The sequence below is a fragment of the Barbus barbus genome (genome assembly GCF_936440315.1).
Source record: "Barbus barbus genome assembly, chromosome: 24".
Classification (NCBI taxonomy): Eukaryota; Metazoa; Chordata; class Actinopteri; order Cypriniformes; family Cyprinidae; genus Barbus; species Barbus barbus.
In genome coordinates, this window is record NC_136752.1 from 14608200 (window position 1) to 14630731 (window position 22532).

At 37.9% G+C, this 22532-nt stretch overlaps 1 protein-coding gene across 2 annotated transcripts in view; it reads left to right on the plus strand.

The window, feature by feature from the left end:
* The first annotated feature begins 798 nt into the window (after positions 1–798).
* LOC306843975 (E3 ubiquitin-protein ligase LNX-like) overlaps positions 799–22532 on the plus strand; it is a 41901-nt gene continuing 20167 nt past the window's right edge. The window contains exons 1-2 of one of the 2 annotated variants that reach the window (XM_079375747.1): positions 799–1053; positions 4447–4954. In XM_079375747.1, coding sequence (XP_079231873.1) covers positions 4527–4954 — 428 coding nt within the window. In that variant the 5' untranslated portion in view covers positions 799–1053; positions 4447–4526. The remainder of the gene's footprint in view (positions 1054–4446; positions 4955–22532) is intronic. The other variant, XM_079375748.1, reaches the window with a different exon arrangement.

Here is a 22532-nt window from a genome sequence, read left to right on the forward strand (position 1 = left end):
ACAACCTTGTGAAATAGTGAAAATTTTGAAGCTGAAGAAAAATATTGGACATTGAAACAATATTAAATCTCTCTCTCTCTCTTTCTCTCTCTATTCACACATTGAAATGGTCACACTTCGTTTTTCTCAGGAAGAGAGAAAACTTTACCAAGCTTGAGCTGTAAAAACTGCCCCTGATCTTCATACAATCTTTCTTAATCACACAAGCCCATACGCACACAAACATTATGACACACGGTTTCCTGAGAAATCAAATCCACAGCACACAAAGAAGTAACCCCCACCCACACAAAGATCCTAACCAAATCATCAAATACAGCGTGCGAAGATAAGACCAACCCTTCCTCTCTGTCTGGTGTCGTTAGTTGGGTGTGGGCCTCTGGATAGTGAAAATCAGCTTTACTGAATTGTTTGGGGTTCTTAAAAAAATTTTGTTCAGGGTTATGTTCGAGGATTTCTCAGAGGCATGTCACAGCTTGCCACATGCCACCAGTGAATTTGCATTCGGTTTGGTGTGGGTGCATGTAAGGATTTATTTCCTTTCCAAATTGCCTTTGTGTGTTGTAATAGATTCTACTGTAGTTATAGCCAAGTTTTTGGCATTGTTTAGTGTACAAACAAGCGTATGTCTTTATTTCTATAGTATAATGTTAAGAGACTGTTATCTTCCTCTCAATTATACCGTGTGTGTGTGTGTGTGTGTGTGTGTGTGTGTGTGTAAACCAGTTCCCGGCCCCACCAGAGCAGGTTAGGGCAGTTCTCATGTTTACCTGCCTACCGTTTTAGCTCTGCCTCTTCTCTCTCACTTCCTGTATCAGGTGCATGCATGTGTGCGTCAAGAGTTGGCGTCCCAGTGCATGATAGGATGGCCAGGGGTCCCTGGACTGAAATACTAACTTGACCACGGGACAACTTTCAAAGTTTACCGGACATCAGGGAAATTTTTTACCTGTGGCCATAGGGACAAAGTCCTCTTATTTTATCTTTTACTTTGTCTTATTCATTCTCCCTTCTCATTTTCCCTCTGCCGGAGCGGTTGGATTACCTGTTCAGGTAAGCAGGAGAAATACACCGGTCTGAGGATATTTACTCAGCATATTTTGTCTGTAACTTTCATCTGATACTGATTTTTGTTTGATAATCATGTACTTGTTGACTCAGCACAGCTGTGGAGAAACTTTCTTTGTGTATAAAGCAAGATGAATCCTTTGAAGTCACAAAGCCTGTGAAAATGTGTGTTTGTGCACATGGAGGCATTTGTGTAAGCATGGCGCAGGTGTTGATGTTCATATATTTGTAGTGTAAACACCTTTAGCTTAGACTGATCATCGTCATCATTATTCTTTGGGTTAGAGTGAGTTTGTGTCAGCGGTTTTGGCCACCAGCTGTTTAGCTGGGAAAACCAAGAGCATGTCACCTGCCAGTATGCGTTAATGTGTGTGTGTGTGTGTGTGTGTGTGTGTGTGTGTGTGTGTGTGTGGAAATTGAAAATTATGACATCACTTTTACCATCTTTGCTGTTATCTTCATTGAATTTTAGCATATATGGCATAACTGCTAGGTTTTTATCAGCGATAAGAGATTATATGGAGTGTAAAAACTAGATTACATTATATTATTTTATATTATATTATATTATATAATATTATATTATTGTATTACATGATCATATAATTAAACAGATTTTAATTTAAATATTTTCAAATTTAAAATACTAATTTTGAACCACACTATGTAACATAACATCAGTGGAATCAAAAGATGGCATAGAGAGGAACAGATAGCATTATTGAGACAAGATCCTAAAGGAACAGAATGAAAACGTGTTGGAAGTAAAGTGGGTTAAAGAGGAAGATAGGAGGAGAGGGGTTCATACAGAAAGAGGCTGAAAACCTCGGGTGAGGGTGGGGGTGAGCTATGTACATTTCCATATGAACACTTATGTAACTCTCCCCACGCTACGCTGGCATGAAGTTTTGATGTTCCTCTCCTACATACCAGAAAAATGTAGCCTCATTTCTCATATGGACTGTGTTATTTTTTGTGAGTGGCTATGCTCCATAATCCATAATTTCCACTGAATAGTCCTTATATGTGCATTAATCACTGTATGGATTTATTGCATTATTCATTAGCTATATGACTCAACAGTTGAATGTCTAATCAAAAGGGATCACCAAAGCTCCTCGTTAGGACCTATAACTCAACCATTCAACCCTGTTCAACAAATGATTACATAATATTTTGAGCGTGGATGGATAGATAGATGTGATCATATTTATTGCTGTAACATAACAAAATTGCACAAATATGTTGTTCAATTCTTCATTCAGGGTTCATCCAAAGATTCAGATACACTGTGGAATGTTTTACTAAAACATGTCTGAACAAAGCGTGGTGAAGTCAAATACAAATCCACCGCAGGACTGAGAGCAAGAGATCCACCCTGCTGCCTCTTTTCTTACAGTGCTGCCTTCATCAAGCGTGCTATCTGTTCTATTCTATCAGAAGCACAGGTAGTATTGCAAGGCTGAGATGTTATAAAGAAAAAATGCCATCTATAAGCATTTTCACTAGCAGTCTTAGACTTTCGGACCCCACTATATATTTTTGTGTCTGCTTTTGTATTAATTCTTTCATTGATGCATTGTTGTGCAGTTTGTGTGATGGGAAAGTATGTGTTTGTCTGTGCTGAGTGATATAAAAGTGCTGACACACAACACACACACACACACACACGAGACAGGGCCGATTAGGCACAAATGACTGAACCATTAATACACACTATGTTCTGTGTTTGTCTGTATATTCCTTCCATTAAGCCATTTATTGAGGATATTTTCAGCTTTTTCAGTCATTAAACATTGATCCCACTGGATCTAAGATTAAGCTGTTATTTTTATGTTTGTAGCTTTCTGGTTAATTGTGCACTTTAATGCCATTAACACTCTATTATGCTTAATACACTTACCACCACTTTCCTCTGTGCCAAAGGTCACCCGAGAAACAATATTATCTCCTCGGAGGAAAATATGAGTGAAAGAGACAGAGTTGAAGGAAAGAAAGGAAAATGAAACAAGTAGCTATTAAGTCCTGTCATTCTGTTTGTTTAGAACAATGGATTTTTCACTAAAATCCCTTTGAATGCGGGAAGACAAAAGAAAATGGAAAATTCCAATTGAATAAGAGCCGCAGGGTAAAAGCGATTATTGTGTGTGTGTAATGCAATGCATACAGTTGCATACTCAAGCCATATCGTCACACTGAAGGATCATTAAAGAGATGACGATTTACGGAGAATGCAGGGTTGCCAGGCATAACTGTGTCCTTGGGCACACTCCTTTATAGGTGGGAGTGTGTGTGTCCTCTTATATAGTTCTGGTTAAGCTCAGATCAGATTACAGGGAGGCAGACAATAAAGCTATTCTCATGCATTCACCTGCAGTGCACTGTCGTTGAAGGGTTTCCTGTTCAAATCAACAGTGGGTGACTTCACAAAATCAGAAAAGCCATATTTAAACTCACTGTACACTATGTGTTCAGTGCAGAGATTGTACTCAGTGAGACACTCCAGACAAAATTTTATGGCAGTAATAATATTACACTCCCATCATAACCATACAAACTCTCATGTGTGAATGAGTTGTCTGTACAACAGGTGTGGTGATGCACTCAGTCTTATGCAAGAACATCCTGACAGCCCTTCTTTAACAAGATAAAGTATGAAGTTAAATATTTGTCATTATTTACTCACCCACATGTCATTCCAAACCTGTGTGCGGTTGTTTTTTTCTGTGGAACATTTATTTTTTTATTATAAAACAACAGTTTATAGAGACTATGTCTGTGAAGCTCCAAAAAGCTCACTCTCTCCTTTCAAAGGTAAATAAATAAATAAAGTTACAGGTTCAGAATGACATGAAGCTAAAGCTAAGCTAAGAGTTTATGTAAACTCAGCTACACAGAAACACACAAACAATTCTTTTCACTAGTAAATCACAGGCTCACATGAAGCCAGTTATAACTGCTTCTGGAAACATCCAGAATAACGCTAGCAAAGTAGCTGTTCTCTGTGTGACCATGCTTAAAACATCTACTGAATAACTGCCAGTTATAAAATGACTTTTTTTTTCTCCAACTGAGTTTATTAAAAGTCTCAGGTGCAATATTGATATTTCTGTTGCCAGTGGAATATAAAATGAGTTTTGGATCAGTCTGATATTTATCCTTCTGCCAGCTCAGGGAATTAAAAATAGAGTAAGAGCAGAACGGGCAGAAACTCATTTTTGCTGCCCTCTTTTTGCTAAACTATGTCTTTGGGTGTGTGCAAACTGCCTTTCCAGCAAACACAGCTAACAAGATTATTATGTGGACACACCTATTTGCCATTAATGACGGTTCCTTTATTTATTTTTTATTTATTTTTTATATGCTCCTCCCATACAGGTGGATGGCTCAAAACGCAACCTGACACAACAAAGCCCTCCAACCACAAAGATACAGTAAAGCTTCAACACAATTACACAATGAGTGATCAGGAAGAGGAGGGTGCTGTGGCGATGCCCGTTTGTGGTGCAACAGGAGTCAGTCCCAAGTCCCCTCCTCCTGATCTTTGCCATGTCTGTGGACAACGGCACCTACAGGAGGAGAACCATGAATATTACTACAAAGAGGAGGTGGATGATGACTTAATGTGCCACATCTGCCTTCAGCCTTTAATCCGGCCACTGGACACCCCCTGTGGACATACCTATTGCCAGGAGTGCCTGACAAACTTCCTGCTGGAGAGCGATTTCTGCCCGGTGGACCGCACTCCCCTGATGCTGCAGACATGTCGCAAGTCCAGCCTGCTGGTGCACAAGCTGCTGGATAAACTGATGGTGTCCTGCCCCTTTACCCAACACTGCACTGAAGTGCTGCCGCGGGGAGAAATGGAGGGACACATCAGGAGCCGGTGAGGAAATCACCCTCAGAGCTGTTTTTGATGTGATAGTAGCGATCTTAACAAGATTTGAGCTTCTTGATGAAATTTAGGATGGTGGTAGACAGGTTTGGAAGACGTACAATGTGATTTAGCCAAGTAGAACATGGATCTGCTATGGAGCAATATTGCTTTCATCATAACCCAAATTCTACCAGGGACACTGTTTTTGAGAAATATCATTGTTTTTTTAAGTTTATTTTGCCTGAAACCAAACAGCTGCATCGATGCAAACACTAAGCAGCCATCTTCCTATGGCAAATGCTTATTTTTCTGTGAACAAATCAATTAGGACTTTTTGGCCTATTGAATATAAATTAGGTGATGTTTCTTTAAGGGTTAGATCACCCAAAAATTTAAATTCTGCCATTAATTACTCACCCTCATGTCATTCCAAACCCCTTAATACTTTTGTTTATCTTAGGAACACAAATTAAGATATTTTGGATGAAATCTGAGAGCTTTCTGATCCTCCATAGACAGCAATGCAACTACCACGTTCAAGGCCCAGAAAGGTAGTGAGGACATCGATAAAATAGTCCATGTGACAGCAGTGGTTCAACCTTAATTTTATGAAGCTATGAGAATACTTTTTGTGTGCAAAGAAAACAAAAACAATGACTATATTCAACAATTTCTTCTCTTACTCACGTATACCTCTGCTTGTAAACAAGGCGCAGCGCATCTGGGTTCTACCTCTACGTTCAACTCTGCATGTCGAAGACCAACATGGAAAAGAAGAGTTTATTGAATAAAGACGTTATTTTTGTTTTCTTTGCTCAGAAAGTATTCTCGTAGCTTTATGGTGGAACAGTTGAACCACTGATGTCACATGGACTATTTTAATTATGTCCTTACTACCTTTCTAGGCCTTAAACATGATATTTCCTTTGCTATCTATGCAGGGTCAGAAAGCTCTTGGATTTAATTCAAAAATATCTAAATTTGTGAGTAATTAATGACAGAATTTTAATTTTTGGGGTAAACTATCCCTTTAATATTCATGAGCCAAGCTGATACGTTTTATAATTGTGTCTGTCCACTTTCAGACCTTTCTACAACCCTGATCCCCACTATGGTGCGGTCACATTTACCGTTGCTCAGAGAAAAAAAAGCAGAACCAGATGTGACAAAATACCATGAATTACATATAGGTGTAATGACAATTCAATTGAACATCCAAAGCTATTCCTCCAGCCAGCAATCAAACCAACCAACCAACCAACCCTAAATAACTGCTTTCCAAACAGACTTTTTTATTGGCTAGTTATTAATGTGTTGGCTGAGTAGTTGCCTCATGTCCATTGTGGATCTTCTGTTTTGTTTTGTTGCTAAGTTGCAAGTCTCTGCCCACACAGAGGTCACTGATGAACATCAACCAAGAGGCTTGTTATTGGTCATTGCTGCAAATTTGCACAGGGAAATGTATTCACCACCGGAAGTTTATCTGGCGAAATTGCATTACACCAATTCCCATTGAACTGACTGGATTTCTCTTTTGCCAAGCCACAATAAATGTGACCACACTGTAATGTTTACAACCAAATGAAATCATGAAAAAATTGAGGTGGGGAGATAAATATGAGGCCATCCCTAATCCTAACCCAAAACTAAAACCTAAAGTCTTATTGGTTAAAAAACTGTTTTTCAGTTTCAAGGATGTTGATCCAGAGATTCCAGATATTCAGTCTTAAGGTTTGAAGGACATTTTCAGTAAAGACTCATCTTCAGATGTCTTTATTTGAGGTTAACATGAAGGATTGAGTTAGCACAATTTAAGGTATTGAACTGTATAAGCAAGTTTTGAATTGCTGATTGTGACTGATGTATTAACGCTTCATTCTCATTGGCATTCATAAGCAGCTCTTCATTCATTGTCATTCATAAAAGACTCTTGTCAGCGATTCGCCTCAATAGAAGACATGTGTCGAGCACATCTCTGTCTGCGTGCATGCATTTGTTTGTTTATTTTGTTAGAGGATTCTTTTGTTCTCAAGAAACTCATCAGAGGTAGCAACCCCACAGTGACCTCTGTTTAACCGACTAAGATATCTTCCACCTCAGTGCCTTTGCGAACGTTATGCTAACTAATGGTTTTCATTGGAACTCTCCCTCACTCTCCCCATTTTCAGGATGGTAGAGTCTCTGTCGTTCCTGTGGACTGCTTCTGAATCATTAGTGCTCCACAGGCCCGAGGGCCTCTGTTGAAATTAATTGCATTTTGTTACTGGCGTTAATGGAAAGTTTCCCTCTCATTTAAAATTCCACTTACGGAAACATAATCAACTTGCCCTTTTCTCCAGTCAACCAAAAACCCACACTTGCTTCTTTCCATACTATTGCTCCTCTCCCCTCCCACATCCTTCTCTTTTTATACTGGGCTCTTGGGCTTTCAGTTCATCTTTCTTTGTCTTTCTCTTCCTCTCCCTGCTTTTTCCAATGTGGTCTGGTCTCCAGTGGTCTTAGTTGGTTCAGAAGTGTAAAGTTGGACAACATTCAAAATGGGACGGCACTTAACAAGAACTGGTGAGGACCAGCCAAAGAATCTTTCTATGTAAGAATGGCCTTCCATTCACTTCATTTAAAAAATTTTTTTTTTGAGAACTCTTGTACAAAGTTCCTCTTGATTTCTTGCATGTAAGCTCAAGAGATGCATTTTTCTGTGTCAGCTGCTACAGATTGTGTTTGTGCCCCAGCATTTGTGGTCATGTGATGTTAAACCGTGAGGCTTCCTTCACACTGGTGACTTATAACTGTGTGGTGAGAAGATCTGGTGTACCGAGTCAGTTTTGATTGCTAGTTTGATGTGTTTTAGCTAGTTTGCATGTGTCAAATGTTGAGAACTTTGTATCTTGTACCGTATGATGATCTGTGTAAATTTTTTGTGTTTGCAGTCAAGCACGTCTAGATGCACTTTGTCTCTCAGTGTGCATAAGCGTGTGCTTGTGTCTGCATGTATTTGGCGGTGTACAGACTTTCCTGGAATCCTCGATCAGATCTGGGTAGAGAGAAGGGAATGTACTGCCTTAGGCTGTCTTCACAGACATGCAATATTGATGATAGCACATACTATACTGTCACCAAATCATAAGGTTATTGAAACTGCTGTAAAGTTTGGTGATCTATGAACCCATAACCATTGTCTGATTAAGTGACCTTGCGAGTTATTGTCTCTTTGGAGAATGATTGAAGAATATTCAAGCTATAAATAGAGTCTATCTATCTATCTATCTATCTATCTATCTAGCTATCTATCTAGCTATCTATCTATCACTAGAGAGTTACACAACTGAACAGACAGTTGTGTAACTCTGAAAATGTCAGTTTATATCTGTCTCTTTCTGTCTATCTATCTGTTCATCTACCAAGTCATCTATCCTACTGTCCATCCGTCCATCCATCCATCCTCCACATGCCTACCCTCTACACACATACACATAAACACACCAGATTGAACCGTTGTTTTGCAAAGGGGGGGGGGGGGGGGGTCTTTGCCACACGCTCTACCCTTGAGGCATACGGACAATGATAGATGGACCACCCAAGCCTGAATCTCCCCCTCTCTCCCATGTCAGTTGGTTCGCCCCAGTTCTCTCTCTCTCTGTAGAGCATGCTGCAGTATAAGTCAGAAGCTGTGTTGCCACACTCACACATATTCTCTCTCGCTCTCGCTCTCTCTCTCTCACATTCACAGCAGCATGTGGGCTCGGGAGTTTAAATCCTCTTACTCTTGGATGATGCCCAGGACAGATTAGACTGCAACGCAACCATCGCACTCGACTGGCGTGCCAGCAAACGCTGCTCTCTGCCTCCTCTTCTCCTTCTACCTCACCCTTCTCTTTTCTTCTCCATCTCGGCTCCTGTGCACCTGCGCCCGCTCCAGACGCCGCTCCTGCCTCCTTTTCTTCTAGAGTCTTTCTTCATCCTGCACTCTCTGTTCTCCTCCGCTGGCAGCGCTCCCAGTCTTTACCTCTCCTTCTACTGCTGCTGATCTCTCTACTGCTGAGATGACCGGGCTAAAAGCCTGAGGGAGGCGAGGAAAGAAAGAAAAGTGGAAAGACAAAGAAACAAGAAGAAAAGGAAAAGGAAGAATAGCTTTTTTACTTGAGAGAAAGGTGGGAGGGGGGGTCAGAACTGTAGTAGAGGTGGAGGAGAAAGGGGCAGGGAGGAAGCCGGATAGGAAATACTGCATTCAGCCTAGAGAAAGAGAAAGAAAGCAAAAGAAACAGAGACTCAAGACCCTGAAGAGAGAGAGGGTCATGAAGGCTCTGCTGCTGTTGGTTCTGCCCTGGCTCAGTCCAGCAAACTACACTGACAATGTGGGCAACCTGCACATCCTCTACTCAGAACTGTGAGTAACACACACATTGTCCTGTGTGCCTGTCCGGTTTGAGTTGCGTCCCATAAGTACCATCTCATCTTCTAGTCTTATACAGGACAAGTCACACTGTACCCCATCCCATCCAGTACTGCAATGTGTGCATCTGTTTGTGTGTATAGGTGTGTGTGTGTGCGTGCGCGTGTCCATACATCATTCTCAACAACCTGCATAAATCCCAATTGATCCCTTTTTTTTACCTAAACAACTGCTTGCATACCTGTATGTGTTTGTGCATTGCTTGCATATATGTGTAGATGTTTCTAGATGTGTTATCGTGCCTAGAATGTAATTTAAAAAAGGTAAAAATGCATCATGTTGTGCTTTTTATTGTAGTTGTATGGCATGGGACAGTGGTGTAGAGGTGGTTATGGTTGCATTCTGTGATGAAGCAGGTTTTGTTTTGATGCTACCAAGCAGTGAGGGACACTGCAGCATGGCAGAGATGACCTAATGTGTGTGCGCAGGTGTGTTTTCACATCAAACAGTCAGGAGATTTGGATATCTGACATTTTAAGGTTTTTATTGTCATATTTCATATATTATGTTAGATATAAAATGTATGTTATCTTTGCACAAGGAAAAAGGACTGAGCACACTGTTGCTAGGCACACCATTCAGAAAAACAAAACACAGGTAATCAAACACCCACCGGATATCTGACAACAGCATATTCATCACTCTTGGAGCTGCAGCTGAACATAAAACATTCAAGCTGAACTTCTCTCTTGGGGCAAAATCACAACACACTCCTTAAAAGAGTAAAATATACGCTTTTATGCAGCAGTAAACATGTAAGAGCTTCTTCGTTGTGTGCTGCACTGTTAAAAAGACACTTCTGCATTCAGCGTGAGAGTACCGTGAATGTGTTTGGGTGAAAGCTGGTTATATTGATTCCGGGTCTTTGGCAGACAATTGTGCCGTGTAAGTGTGTGTGAAAGGCTGAGCGTAGTACAATAGACTGCATAACAAATCCTCTCTGCTTTTAGAGTCCAGACTATACACAACACAAACATGTTGAAATTGGTATGTATAGCATGGAGAATAAAGAAAAGGAGGATTGGAGTGGAACAGGACAGTGAGGTGTCTTCAGAGAGATGAATGGTGAGAAGACAGATAAGGTCATTTTCTGCACCATCTGTCCATGCGTTTGTTTGGCTTGGATCTCTCAGGATGAGGTCTTTCTGTCTTTCGTCTCTGTGTATGTGGGTCACCGTATATTTTATGATTTATGTCCCTGTGTATGTGAGTGTCATGGGTAGACGTGTATGCGTTGAAAACGAGAAGAGAGAAGCGTTGTATAGTCCGTTTTTGTTTGGCTGGCTGATGGGAGCACGGTCGTTCATCTTCATCATATATAATGACAGAAAGCTTCTATTCTCATCTCTCTCTCACACACACTGGTCTTCTTTCTTGTATTTCAGCTAGCTGTGTTTTGCTTTGCCCAGAATGTGTCTCTTCATTTTTTACATATCAGTATCTTTTCCTCTCTGTTTTTCTTTGTTATCGTATGTTGAACTTCTCACAGATTTTTCTGTAGCGCTGTGGTGGGCATTCACTCATGGATAAGAATGATAGCAAAATCAATCACACCCATGCTAGGAGCTTGTATTAACATCCATCTCAGGTGATCCAGTCACAAGTGTTCAGTCAAGACAGGTTTACTTGGTATTAACATTTCATATAACCACTCTGCTTTCATATAACCACTCTCTTGTTTTAGTGCATGATTGAGAGGCGTGAGGTCCTTTTATTTTGTCTGGGACAAATGCGATGTGGTCCAATGCGTTTCTGACTACCTCCGTATGTTGTCTGAGTGTTCAGATTGCAACTGTTTTGGACTGTGTTTACACTTGTATATAGAACTGACCACTTGTGAAATTAATGTTAATACCAGGTGTAAACAGTGTCTGTCAGAGCTGATATCCTGAATATTTGATCTCGGCTGAGGCTGCCCATCTTCCTTTGAATACACATGCACACACATTTCCTTTCTCTCTAATGCTTTGACATGCATAATTAGACTTTGAATTAAACATTAATCTTCTCTGTTGTAGATGTTTTTATGCAGATGCTTGATGTGTGTTTGTTCCCATAGGCGCAATACCTGATATACAGCATTACTAATTATACTGCAAGCAGTGAATTGTGTGATTTCTGTTCCACTAGTGTCACTAAACGGTATTGCAAAAACAATACGGGCAAGCAGGTACCCCACCTCAAACTTATGCCATTGGTTGAGCCTATGTTTCGGACTGGTCGGGATGTCTTCATAGTGACAGTGACAGTCATAATCATAGTCAGTATTTACACTCTTTTAGGAAATTAATTTGTCAGTGGATCACTTGTAATAGACTCACTTTATTGATATGGGACAGAAGAATGGATATTAACACACCCACTCTCCAGTCCAGCTCTATTCGTTCAAAACACTTCTTCTTCCCAGTGCTTTAATGGATGTGTAGGTGTATCTTGTGCATTGCATGAGTGTAAAGGTATGCTGAGATGTGCCTTTTCTTGTTTGTGTGATGTTGGATGTGTCTGCACATGCTTTATCAGGTGGTATTCGGCACATTTGGTTTGGTTTCTAGACACATAATAAAGCACTATTGAACGATGTGTCCTTCCAACATTTGCACAGAATCTGAAATGTAAAATGAACACGTATGAACAAATTTCATGATATGCAAATGTTAATGAGATTCATGGAATGTTGAATTCATGTAATGTTTGATTTATATTGCATTTCACAGTTAAAATATTCAACTAATTTGACATTATATTGGTTTCAAGAATGCAGTTTTCTGAAAGGATTTGAAAATATTTTAAGAGAGATTGAAATAGATAATTTTGTAAATAAATTAATTTTTTCTTCTGACAAAGTTTTTTCATAGTTCACTGCTAAATGAGAGTCCCACTATCAGATTGTGCCTGAGCATTGATGTCATCAGAAGAAGATGCTGTTAATATGATGATATTGTACATTTTGTGTCTATCCAAATGTTTCGCATGAAAGTTTATGAATACTAATGAGATCATCTTGTCTGTCCACATTTCACATTGACTTTTTAACCCAGCCAGATTAGTGTGACGACCTTCTGTTACCATTAATGCAGTGTCAGGTTATCTCAAAAGAAAGTGTTAAAGTGTTAAGATGTACTTTAGAGGTAGGACATCACACTTCTTGAGGGCTGTGCTAACATGTCTAGAGCGTTCATACGTTATTGTGGCATATGTGGGCTGGAAACACAGTTCTTGTGAATCAGATTTGTGTCACGATACAGCTGTGTTTGAAAGCGGCTTGGCTGCTCTGACTCATATGAATGTGAATGAGAGAGGCTGGAAGGCTGATCCCTGTCAGAATGAGAATCTGAATACTGTTTTGATTTTTGCACTTCAACCTGGTTTATATTTTTCTTTTAGGAATAGATCAGTTATGGGTTTGGGGAAAGGTGATTTTGTGTATGTGCATTTGTGTATATCTGCATGGCTCTGGTCCGACAGCATCATGTCGTCATCAGGGTGACGGGCATGTAGTGAGAAAACAGGGCTGTAGCTGTGGGGCCGCGTGTTGCCGTGGTGACCTTATTTTCAGGCATAGTGAGCGGATGACCGCTGAACGTGAGCGGTTTGTCCTGCGGCATTTGCTGGCTCACTCAGTGACCGCATAACCCATCTACTTATCTATGCCAAGGCAAATCACACAAACAGCACACTGTATAGAGAAAAGAAAAGAAATGTGGAAACCATGTTCTATGTACTATAACATATGGTACTATAAGAGCCATCACTGAAAAGACAGCAGTAATGTATGCAAATATTTATATCCACTACCGCTGACAAATTTGGGCTCTCATTTTAAATTTAAATAAAATTTTTAGTGAAAAGTCTGCATGGCAGCATTTATTTGATCAAAAATACAGTAAAAACGGCAATGTTGCGAAATATTATTACATTTTAAAATAACATTTTTAAATATTGTTATATTTTAATTTGGTGCTAATTAAGTGCACAAGAAAGATTTTAATAATCAATGATGAAAACAGTTGTGCTGCTTATAATTTTTGATACATTTTTAAGTTTCTTTGATTAATTTATATATATGTATGTATGTATGTATAATATATTAACAACAGTCAATAAAATTAATGAATATTCAATGAATATACAATTTTATATATCTAATATCTAATATAGCTGAAATATAGTTTGGTTAATTAATACTAATTAGTAATCGTATAGTAATTTTTATACAATTTCCTTTTTTTTTTTGGACAGGTAATTAAGTTAAATGTAATAAAAAATATTTTTATGCAAGCTTTTACTTTCAGTAGTTGACTCAATTTAGCAAATAATGCACATTATCATACACTGAAAGATCTCTGATCTCATTTTTGACATTATGTTCACCTAATAAGGGGTTGATGAATGAAATGGGAGTCCTTCTACATCCCAACCTTAAAAAGTGCCTGTTGCATCGCTGTCAGATAATTATCATTTTGAATTGTGGCACAGCTTACAAAAGACAGAACCAAAGTCCTGTTTTATTCTCAATCATTAATAAGAGATGTCATAGATAGCTGTTATCTCCAAATAATTACTTCTTGTCAGCTTTCCTTCCTTGTAATTACTCATTAAGTTTTAATTTCAGTTTTCACACGGACACGTACCTTTAACTGGTGCGAGCCTGCAAAAATCAAAGCGGTCTTCAGACAAATGAAAAGGATGACCTAAATGTGACTGCCACGTTCTCCTCTGCAGAGTCAAATACTGCTTCTGAGCGCTTTCCCAGGAGAGCAAGAGTTCAACAGATTGTCGGACGCTCTCGCCTAAGTGTCTGTCCTGCAGTTGCTCTGCAGTTGTTCTGCGTCCTCTCGCCTTCCTCATCAGGTTAATGATTATGAGGAGCAGGAAGAGCAAAAACGTTGTTGCTAATTCAACACTTTAGCCGCATCCTAGACAGAGAGTTGGCAGAGTCCTTTTCCCTGCTCAGCACCTGAGCTCAGGGCCAGATCTGCACCTGGGCTGGGTGCTCAGTCACTGCTGGGAGATGGTAAGAGAGTTTAGGAAAGGCACAGGAAGTGGAGGGTATGGGTTTCCTGTTTGTGTGTCACATATACAGTCCCCTCCATAAGTATTGGAACAGTAAAGACAAAATTGCTCTGTTGGCTGTGGAGTCAAGACATTTGCAAATATGATTAAAAAATGAATACGAGACAAAACTACAGAATGTCACATTTTCTTATTAGCAGTTTCAACACTAACATATTTTACCAAATAAAAAGAACAGCACTTTTAGAGTTCATCAATCTTGACTCCACAGCCAACAGAGCAATTTTCTCTTTACTGTTCCAATACTTTTGGAAGGCACTGTAGATAGATATGAAATACTCATCCCACAATATACAGACAGACAAAACACACATAGACCCGGATTCAAATCCTAATACATATTTTAATAAGTGATCACCAAGCATTTTGATGTGTATTTTGATAGTCAAATGAGTTATGAGCGACATAATGGTGGGAAAGCAAATGCAAATGACCTGCAAAGTGTCAAAGTGACTTTATTGAACTTTATAACTGTAGACATATGAATGGTAATTTCTGCAGAGTTTTATACTTTTTTAAAATCTATAATAACACCATCAATGCATCTTAATATGCCTAGTTCCTTACTATAGAGTAGGTGAAAAACAGTATATGAAAAGTGTAGTAAGTCTCAATTCACAGAATTCATAAAATGTTAGGCAAAAAGGTGACGTCTGCTGAGAATCTGAAGTGCGCACCCATTGGACACTTTACTATCCCATGAGGCCATGGGAGAGGAGATGTGAATGCAACACAAGTCTGCAAGTCACATGGCAATGAAAACATGACATCTGGATCATACATTTTATACAATATTCACTCAGAAAAAGATACAAAAAAGTAAAAATACTTTACTAAGTACAAATATATGCCTTTAAGTTACTAACACTATGTACCATTTAGGGCTAAATGAGGTACAAAGATGTACCTTTTAGCTTTTGGACCTTAGAGTACTGGCCTTACAGCATTGTACCTTTTTTGACATACTTTTTTTAATGGTTGTGAAATAAGATTATCATCAAATGCAGTAGCTACTCTAAGATACTATACTATAAGATAGTATGTGATTTTGGATGAAGGTCATTAGCCTGAAATGGGGCGTGGCATGTCACAGTCAATCACAAAACATAGCCAATCAGAACAGGTCTCTCTGTTTACGGTCTCAATCACACTAGCAATGCACTGCGACTGTATGGTATCAAACTGAGACCATTTTTTATGGTTTTCGCTGTAGAAATTGAGGGATTTAGCATATAATATTTGATTATAAACTATAAACATTCTTGTCAACCACATCTCACATTTCTTGTTTAATAGGCAAGATTTTTGATTCCCAAACCAGTAGTGCAAACCCTACAGTCACCTGTCATAGTCAAGTTCATACTCAACGGATTCAACTGTGGATGGATTTGATCGTAACAAACAGTAATGCTATCTATTCTGTGGTTAAGGTTGGGGATTGTATTTGCTTTATCATTGTGTAGGCAGTCTGCATTGTGATTGACACGACCAATGAAATGTTTAGAAGGGGCTTTGAGGCAGGGTTTGAGCTTAACTGGTTTGGGAAAACATGCGTTTCATATACATGAGGAAACGCTACTTATGACCAGTGAGGTTTTATGTGGAGCTACCTGGCATTTTACCACAGAACCAAAAAGAAAATCTCGAAATAGCGAGATTTTGTTTGTTACTTTAGCACGTCATGTCTATAATAATCCTGAAACATCATCATCAAACATACAAATACATGGCCTTTCAGTTTGAATTGGCTCTCGTGCACTAGTGTAAAAAACTAGTGTCGTCACAGTGGCACACTCACAGAGGACGGCATATGTGAAGATATCTGGAAAACTAGGCCAAGCAGAGCAGCTCAAGTGAAGCTAAAGTGTGAATAAACAGAAGATTACACATATACACACAAGCCAACAGTGACCTCCTCTGAAGATGTTTTTATGCTCTTAGGATAGATGCATATTTTAAACCTTCAGTACACAAGCACACGCACGTTCACTGGGGGACATACATCTTAAAAAATGCTTAAAATGCACCGCTGGGGTGTAAGTTCTGTCCTTGGCTCTGACTGAATTTTTGCAGAACAACACTCAAACGCAAAATGGATGGCATGGAAAGGGCGCGCTCTCCGTCTGCCATGAGAGCGGTTCAGTTGTATCTACCGCTTCAGACTGTGCACAGGTCTTAATGTTAAGCGCTCAGAGATAACACACACTCCAGCGCTATCTCCTGCACACATTAGAGAACCAAAGCAGATCACTGTCCTGGTTCCACACTGAGAGAGAGAGAATGTGAGAAATAAAGTCAATGCGGTCACTCAGCTGGGGGTGGGGAGAGGGGGGTAGAGGGATGAACATAAATCTGCTGCTGTCTTCATCCTGCTGTTCTCATCACAGAGAAGAAGGGAAACAGAGAAGTGGGAGGGGAGGAGAAAGGTATAGAAATAAGGTATGAGAGAGAAAGAGATGGTGGAGGGAAAGGAGGTCTGCATAACTGTCCTTGCAGGCTGCCATTGTGAGATCATTGGTTGCTGAGTGAGTCACGTGACATGGCTTCAGCACAGGGATCTGGTTAATGCTGTAGTGTTTGTGCCACTGTTCATATGGGATAGATTTAAAGTTGTATTTTTGTGGCAAAGTTTAATTTCAATGCAACTTTAGATGCATTGATGAACAAGGAAAAGAATACATTTTTGTTTAGTACAAAAACTAAAACTAAAACTAAACAAACTAAAAATAATAAATGCAACTTAAAAAATATATAGACATATTAAAAAAACTAATAAAACTGACAAAAGCACACAACATAAAAATTTAAATAAAATTAAAACAAAATATACTAAATATACTATAACTAAATAAGCCTAATTAAAAATATTAACAAACATTATGATTGTATATCAGTAATACTATGATGATGAGTTGATGATTAAATTGATAATTGTTTATTTATATATATTGGCACGTATGATAATTGTTCATTTATGTATATGTGTATATATATATATATATATATATATATATATATATATATATATATAGATTATATGGCCAAAAGTATTGGGTCACCCCCTTCTAATGAACATGTTTGATTACTTCAGTAATTTCTATGAGTACAAATCTTAGTGTTTAAGCATATAATGATATTCTAGGGAATTGTGTGCTTCTAATTTTATAGCAACAGTTTAAACAGGACCCTTTTCTATTCTAACATGACAGTGCCTCTGTGTATAAGGCACGGTTCAAAAAGACATGATTGATTCAGTCAGTGTGGAAGAACTTGACTGGTCTGCAGAAAGCCAAGTCCTGATCCCAGCTGAACACCTCTGGTGTGACTTTAAATGCAGACTTGAGCCTAAAACTCATCACCAAACACCAATGACTTGTACATACACTGTAAGGACAAAAGTGTTGACACCCCTTCTTTAGAACAGAAAAAGGCACTAACAAAACTGTGGCAACAAAGATGGAAACATAATTCATGTATTTAAAAATTGTATTTCCTCTGTTGCAACAGTTTTGGACGTGTCTGAAATGACAGTACCCTTATTTACAAGTCATTGGTGTTTGGTGATGAGTTTTTTTTTTTTGTGCATTCCAATTAATCTCGATGAAACTGCAGTTTAGTTTTTTTTTTGGACTAGGTTAAAAACAAACAAACAAAAAAAAAAACAGCTAGCTAACACAATGAGTTATCTGTTTTTGCAAATAAACTCATATTTATATATATATAGTATTATTTTCTTTAATTGAGATGGAAATATTAATCTGAAATAATGAATAATGACCAGTTTCTTATATGTATTTTTTATATATATAAATTACTTGTGTATATTAATCAATTTATTTAATTGTTGATATATCTGGGACTATCTGTTCGCCCAATCAATTGTCCTCCATTTGATGCTAATAGTAGCTACAGAGTTCACATAAGGATAAAGGGAAAAAAACCGGCTGTGAAATTTTGAGAAGTTTAAATGTTGAGAATTGAGTTTTCCTTGGCCATTCATCTGTCTCTCCTCTTCTCCAGTCATACAAGTTCTCTCAGAGCATTTGCCAAGGGAGGGTGTGTAATCCTCCAGACAATGAATTACTTGACATGAATACGTTAAAACTCCAAAAGACCCAAAGAAAAAAAGATTTGCGTCTCCTTCACCCTCCTCCTTCCAGTCTTTTTCTCCCTAAGATTATTACTTTCCTTAATCCTTCCTCCTGCTGCACTGAAGCTCTGATCTTCAAGCCCCATCAGCAGATAAGGAGGAAGACACCTCCTTTGATAAACTTCACAAAGACTGATTAAACTGCATTTATATGTGTGTGCATGCCTCCCAAGTCAAACATGTCAGAGCAATTAAAGAGATCAGACAGACTGAGCACAACTTTCCCATGATGCTTTTCTTTTTTACGATTGTTCACGCAAGGGCAAGACCTATCACTCAATATATCACATACATATTAGGAGTCTTAAGTTACTATTATCCGCAAATTAATGTTCACTTTCTGCATTTCTATTTTCTTTATATATATATTTATATAAATTCAAATTAATTTTATATTAAATTAAATATCTTTCCCATTTTGATTAATGTAATTGAATAAATGTAACTTTGTTTAACTGTTTGTAAACAAATTTACAAAATATATAATATATATAATGTACATTTTAAAATAATGATTTGATTAATATAATTTATAGAAATAAACATCAAATAATATAATTTTTACATTTATAGTTAAATAATTGGTTTGAAACCCCTGCAATATACCAAACACACTGAGCTGGTTGCAGGAACACACACATTATCCTGCAGATTTCAGATGTCAATCGGAACTGAATGTGCTGCAGTTTTGTCAGAAATGCATTTTGTGCTGGTGCAGCGTTGCGTTGCAATGCTGTCTGTCGGACAACTACAGACTCCGGCTCTTTAACTGCTGCAGTGTGCGTGTAAGCGAGTGTTTGTGCGTGTGTGCGTACACCAGTGTAGCCACTTATAAGAGTGCTGATTGCGTGCGATGACGGCGTGATTTAGTATCTCTTTTTCAGTGGTTCAGCAGTGAGCTATGATGATGACATTTCTGTCCTCTCCTCTCTGTGTGTCAGTCGTACACTGAGCTGTGATTATCCTGATGCTTGGGTCTGGATTAGCAGGCTAGCAGTGGAGATTCCAGGGGCAATGGATGGAATATCTCACATTTTTATGATACCTCTGCTTCCCTTAAAATAACAACACTTGAGGATTACACTTTATTTGAAGGGGTGTGCATAAGACTGACATGACACCTTCATAATCATGACATGACACGTCATGAATATGAAGGTTTTTTTATGCATGTTTATGACAACTGTCATTAAGTGTCATTCACTCAGTTATGTCATTTTTAATGCAAAGATGACATTGTTTGAGATGTCTTTGTTATGGGCTAGGGTTAGGGGTAGGGGTAGGGGTAGGGGTAGGTCAAATAATGTCATATTTGCATTAAAAATCTGATGTAGCATGCTTTTTAAATGCATCCAGGGTGTCATATTGAAAAGTATTAACTTTGCATTAAAATTATTATGTATGTAGAATGTAGTTATTGAATGTAGTTCAAAGTGTACTAGTATTTTTAGGTTTTAATGGCTCTCAGCCACTCTAAGAACAACCCAGCCTTTATCTATTATTTATCTATTTATGTATATCTAAATATCTATATAATATAAACATATAAACAAATTAGGAATGCATAAAAAGAAAGCAAATAAATCAGAAATTTCGTTTTGTCAAGTAAACATGTTAAAAAGTATATGATGGTGTAACAAAATTACAAATTATTTATATTATACATAAGTATAATATAATATAATATGGGCTGTCAAATTGATAATTCACAATTAATCGCATCCAAAATAAAGGTTTCTGTTTACATAATATGTGTGTGTGTGCGTTTATATTACGCACATATATTACACACACAAACTTTTATTTTGGATGCAATTAATCATGATTAATCAATTTGACAGCCCTAAATAATATAATATCATATAATATAATATATAGTCAAGAGTATATACTTCATAAATGTAAAAATCTAACCTTCACCATCAGTCAAAAAAAATCAGTCCAAGACTGAAAACATGACTGGCACATGATGTGTTCTCAAATGTGTATGTGTGGAGGTCTTTTTAGGTCAGTTTCAGGAACTGAGTCTGGCATCTCACTCTGATGGAAATATGTTTGTATGTGTGTCTAAGACTAGTCCATCCCAGTCTTAGGGCTGTGTTATTCGCTTAGGTTCAAGATAATCCATTCACTCAAAAGAGGATTTTAAAGTCGATCTGGTTTTGATGGCTTAGATTCAGACTATTGTGTATTCTGATGTCTGTAGTCAAAGATTTAGTGTACTGGATTTAGTATGTCCGGGTTGTAAATAACCAGCGGAATATTCTGGGGATTAATTTCAATTAATTTCAAGAGGAGAGGAGCACATAATTCTCCCTCGTTTTGTCAAGTCATTAGGCGGTCTCTCTGGGCTGTGGCCTACATCTCCACAATCGCAATCAAAAACAGGGTAAAAATAAAAATGAAGAGCGAGGTTTGATTTGAGATAAAAAAAAAAATTATCTGTAGACTGCATTTCTGAAAAAATAAAATTACCAAATAACTAAAACTAACAAAACTAGTGAATCTAAAATCTAGTAAACTAAATAATTAAATCAAATATTACTTGTTACTTTTTTGTTTAGTTTAACTTGAACTATATAACTAAATAACTAAAACTAAATAAACTAAAATGTAATAAATAAATAATAATAAAAACTACATAACCATTTAAAAAAATGACAAAAACAAAATTACAGCAAAATCACTAAAACGTGAACATGGAAAACAAAATCAAATTATCAACAAAAATCGTAATAGTAAATAAATTATTCTAAAATAATATTGATGATTTTGTTTCAAGACACTCAAGAATCAATGACATTTCTTGATAATGACATCCACACTGGACAAAGGTGTTTGTTCGCTCTCTCACTCACTCACTCATTCAATTATATTTATAATAACAGCATTCAGGTATGGAAAATCATGAGGATGAGTAAATAATGACTATAAAAATAATAATAACTTTTGGATGTACTTTGACCTGAAAGATTGCCAGATGGATGACAGCGAAGGGAAAAGGATGCATGAGAAAAGGAAGTTGAGGGTCGGGGTCCAGGGAAGATTGAGAGATGGAGGGAAGTGAATGAATGAAACGTTTGGAACATGGGGAGAGAGAGATGGAAAAGTGCATGAGAGTTGTTAATCTCTCTCTCTCTCTCTGTTGCTCTGTGTCCTGCTGCCTGTCCATATGGCTGCGTATGTGTGTGAGAGAATAAAAATGAAAGAGGAAATTGGGTGCAAGGTGACTGACACATGCCATCATTCATATAACGGGATGGTTGGATTAAACCTCTGGATTGCTGTTATTGTGGCTGCATGGTTTATGTGCGAGTCTGTCAGGACAAAACGCGGCTTATGACTTCAGACCACAGACTGCTGCTTTATCTCTACCAGGAAAGACTGTTTTAATTAACATCTGCCTAAGCCCATTAACAAAGAAACAGACAAGACCATTGTGTCACATCTCTTTCTCTCTGCATGCATATACACACAGCACAGCACTGTGCAACATTAAGTAATATTATTATATTAACACAGAAAATATCATTTGCGTTCAGAGCTTCCTGAGGATTTGTCTTGTTCCATTAAATGCTTGAATCAACATTGCAAAAAAGTATTTTCTTAATATTTTGGGGTTTTTTAAAGTAAAAACTCACTTAAAGGGTTAGTTCAATCAAAAATTAAAATTAGCCCATAATTTACTCACCCTCAAGGCATCCTAGGTGTATATGACTTTCTTCTTTCAGATGAATCCAATCAGAGTTATATTAAAAAATGCCGTGGTTCATCTAAGCTTTATAATGGCATGGGCGGGTGTTTTCATTCAACAGTCCAAAAGAAGTCCAATAAAGCGCATCCATCCATAATAAAAAAAAAAGTGCCTTACACGGCTCTGGGGGGGTGAATAAAGTTCTCCTGTAGCGAAT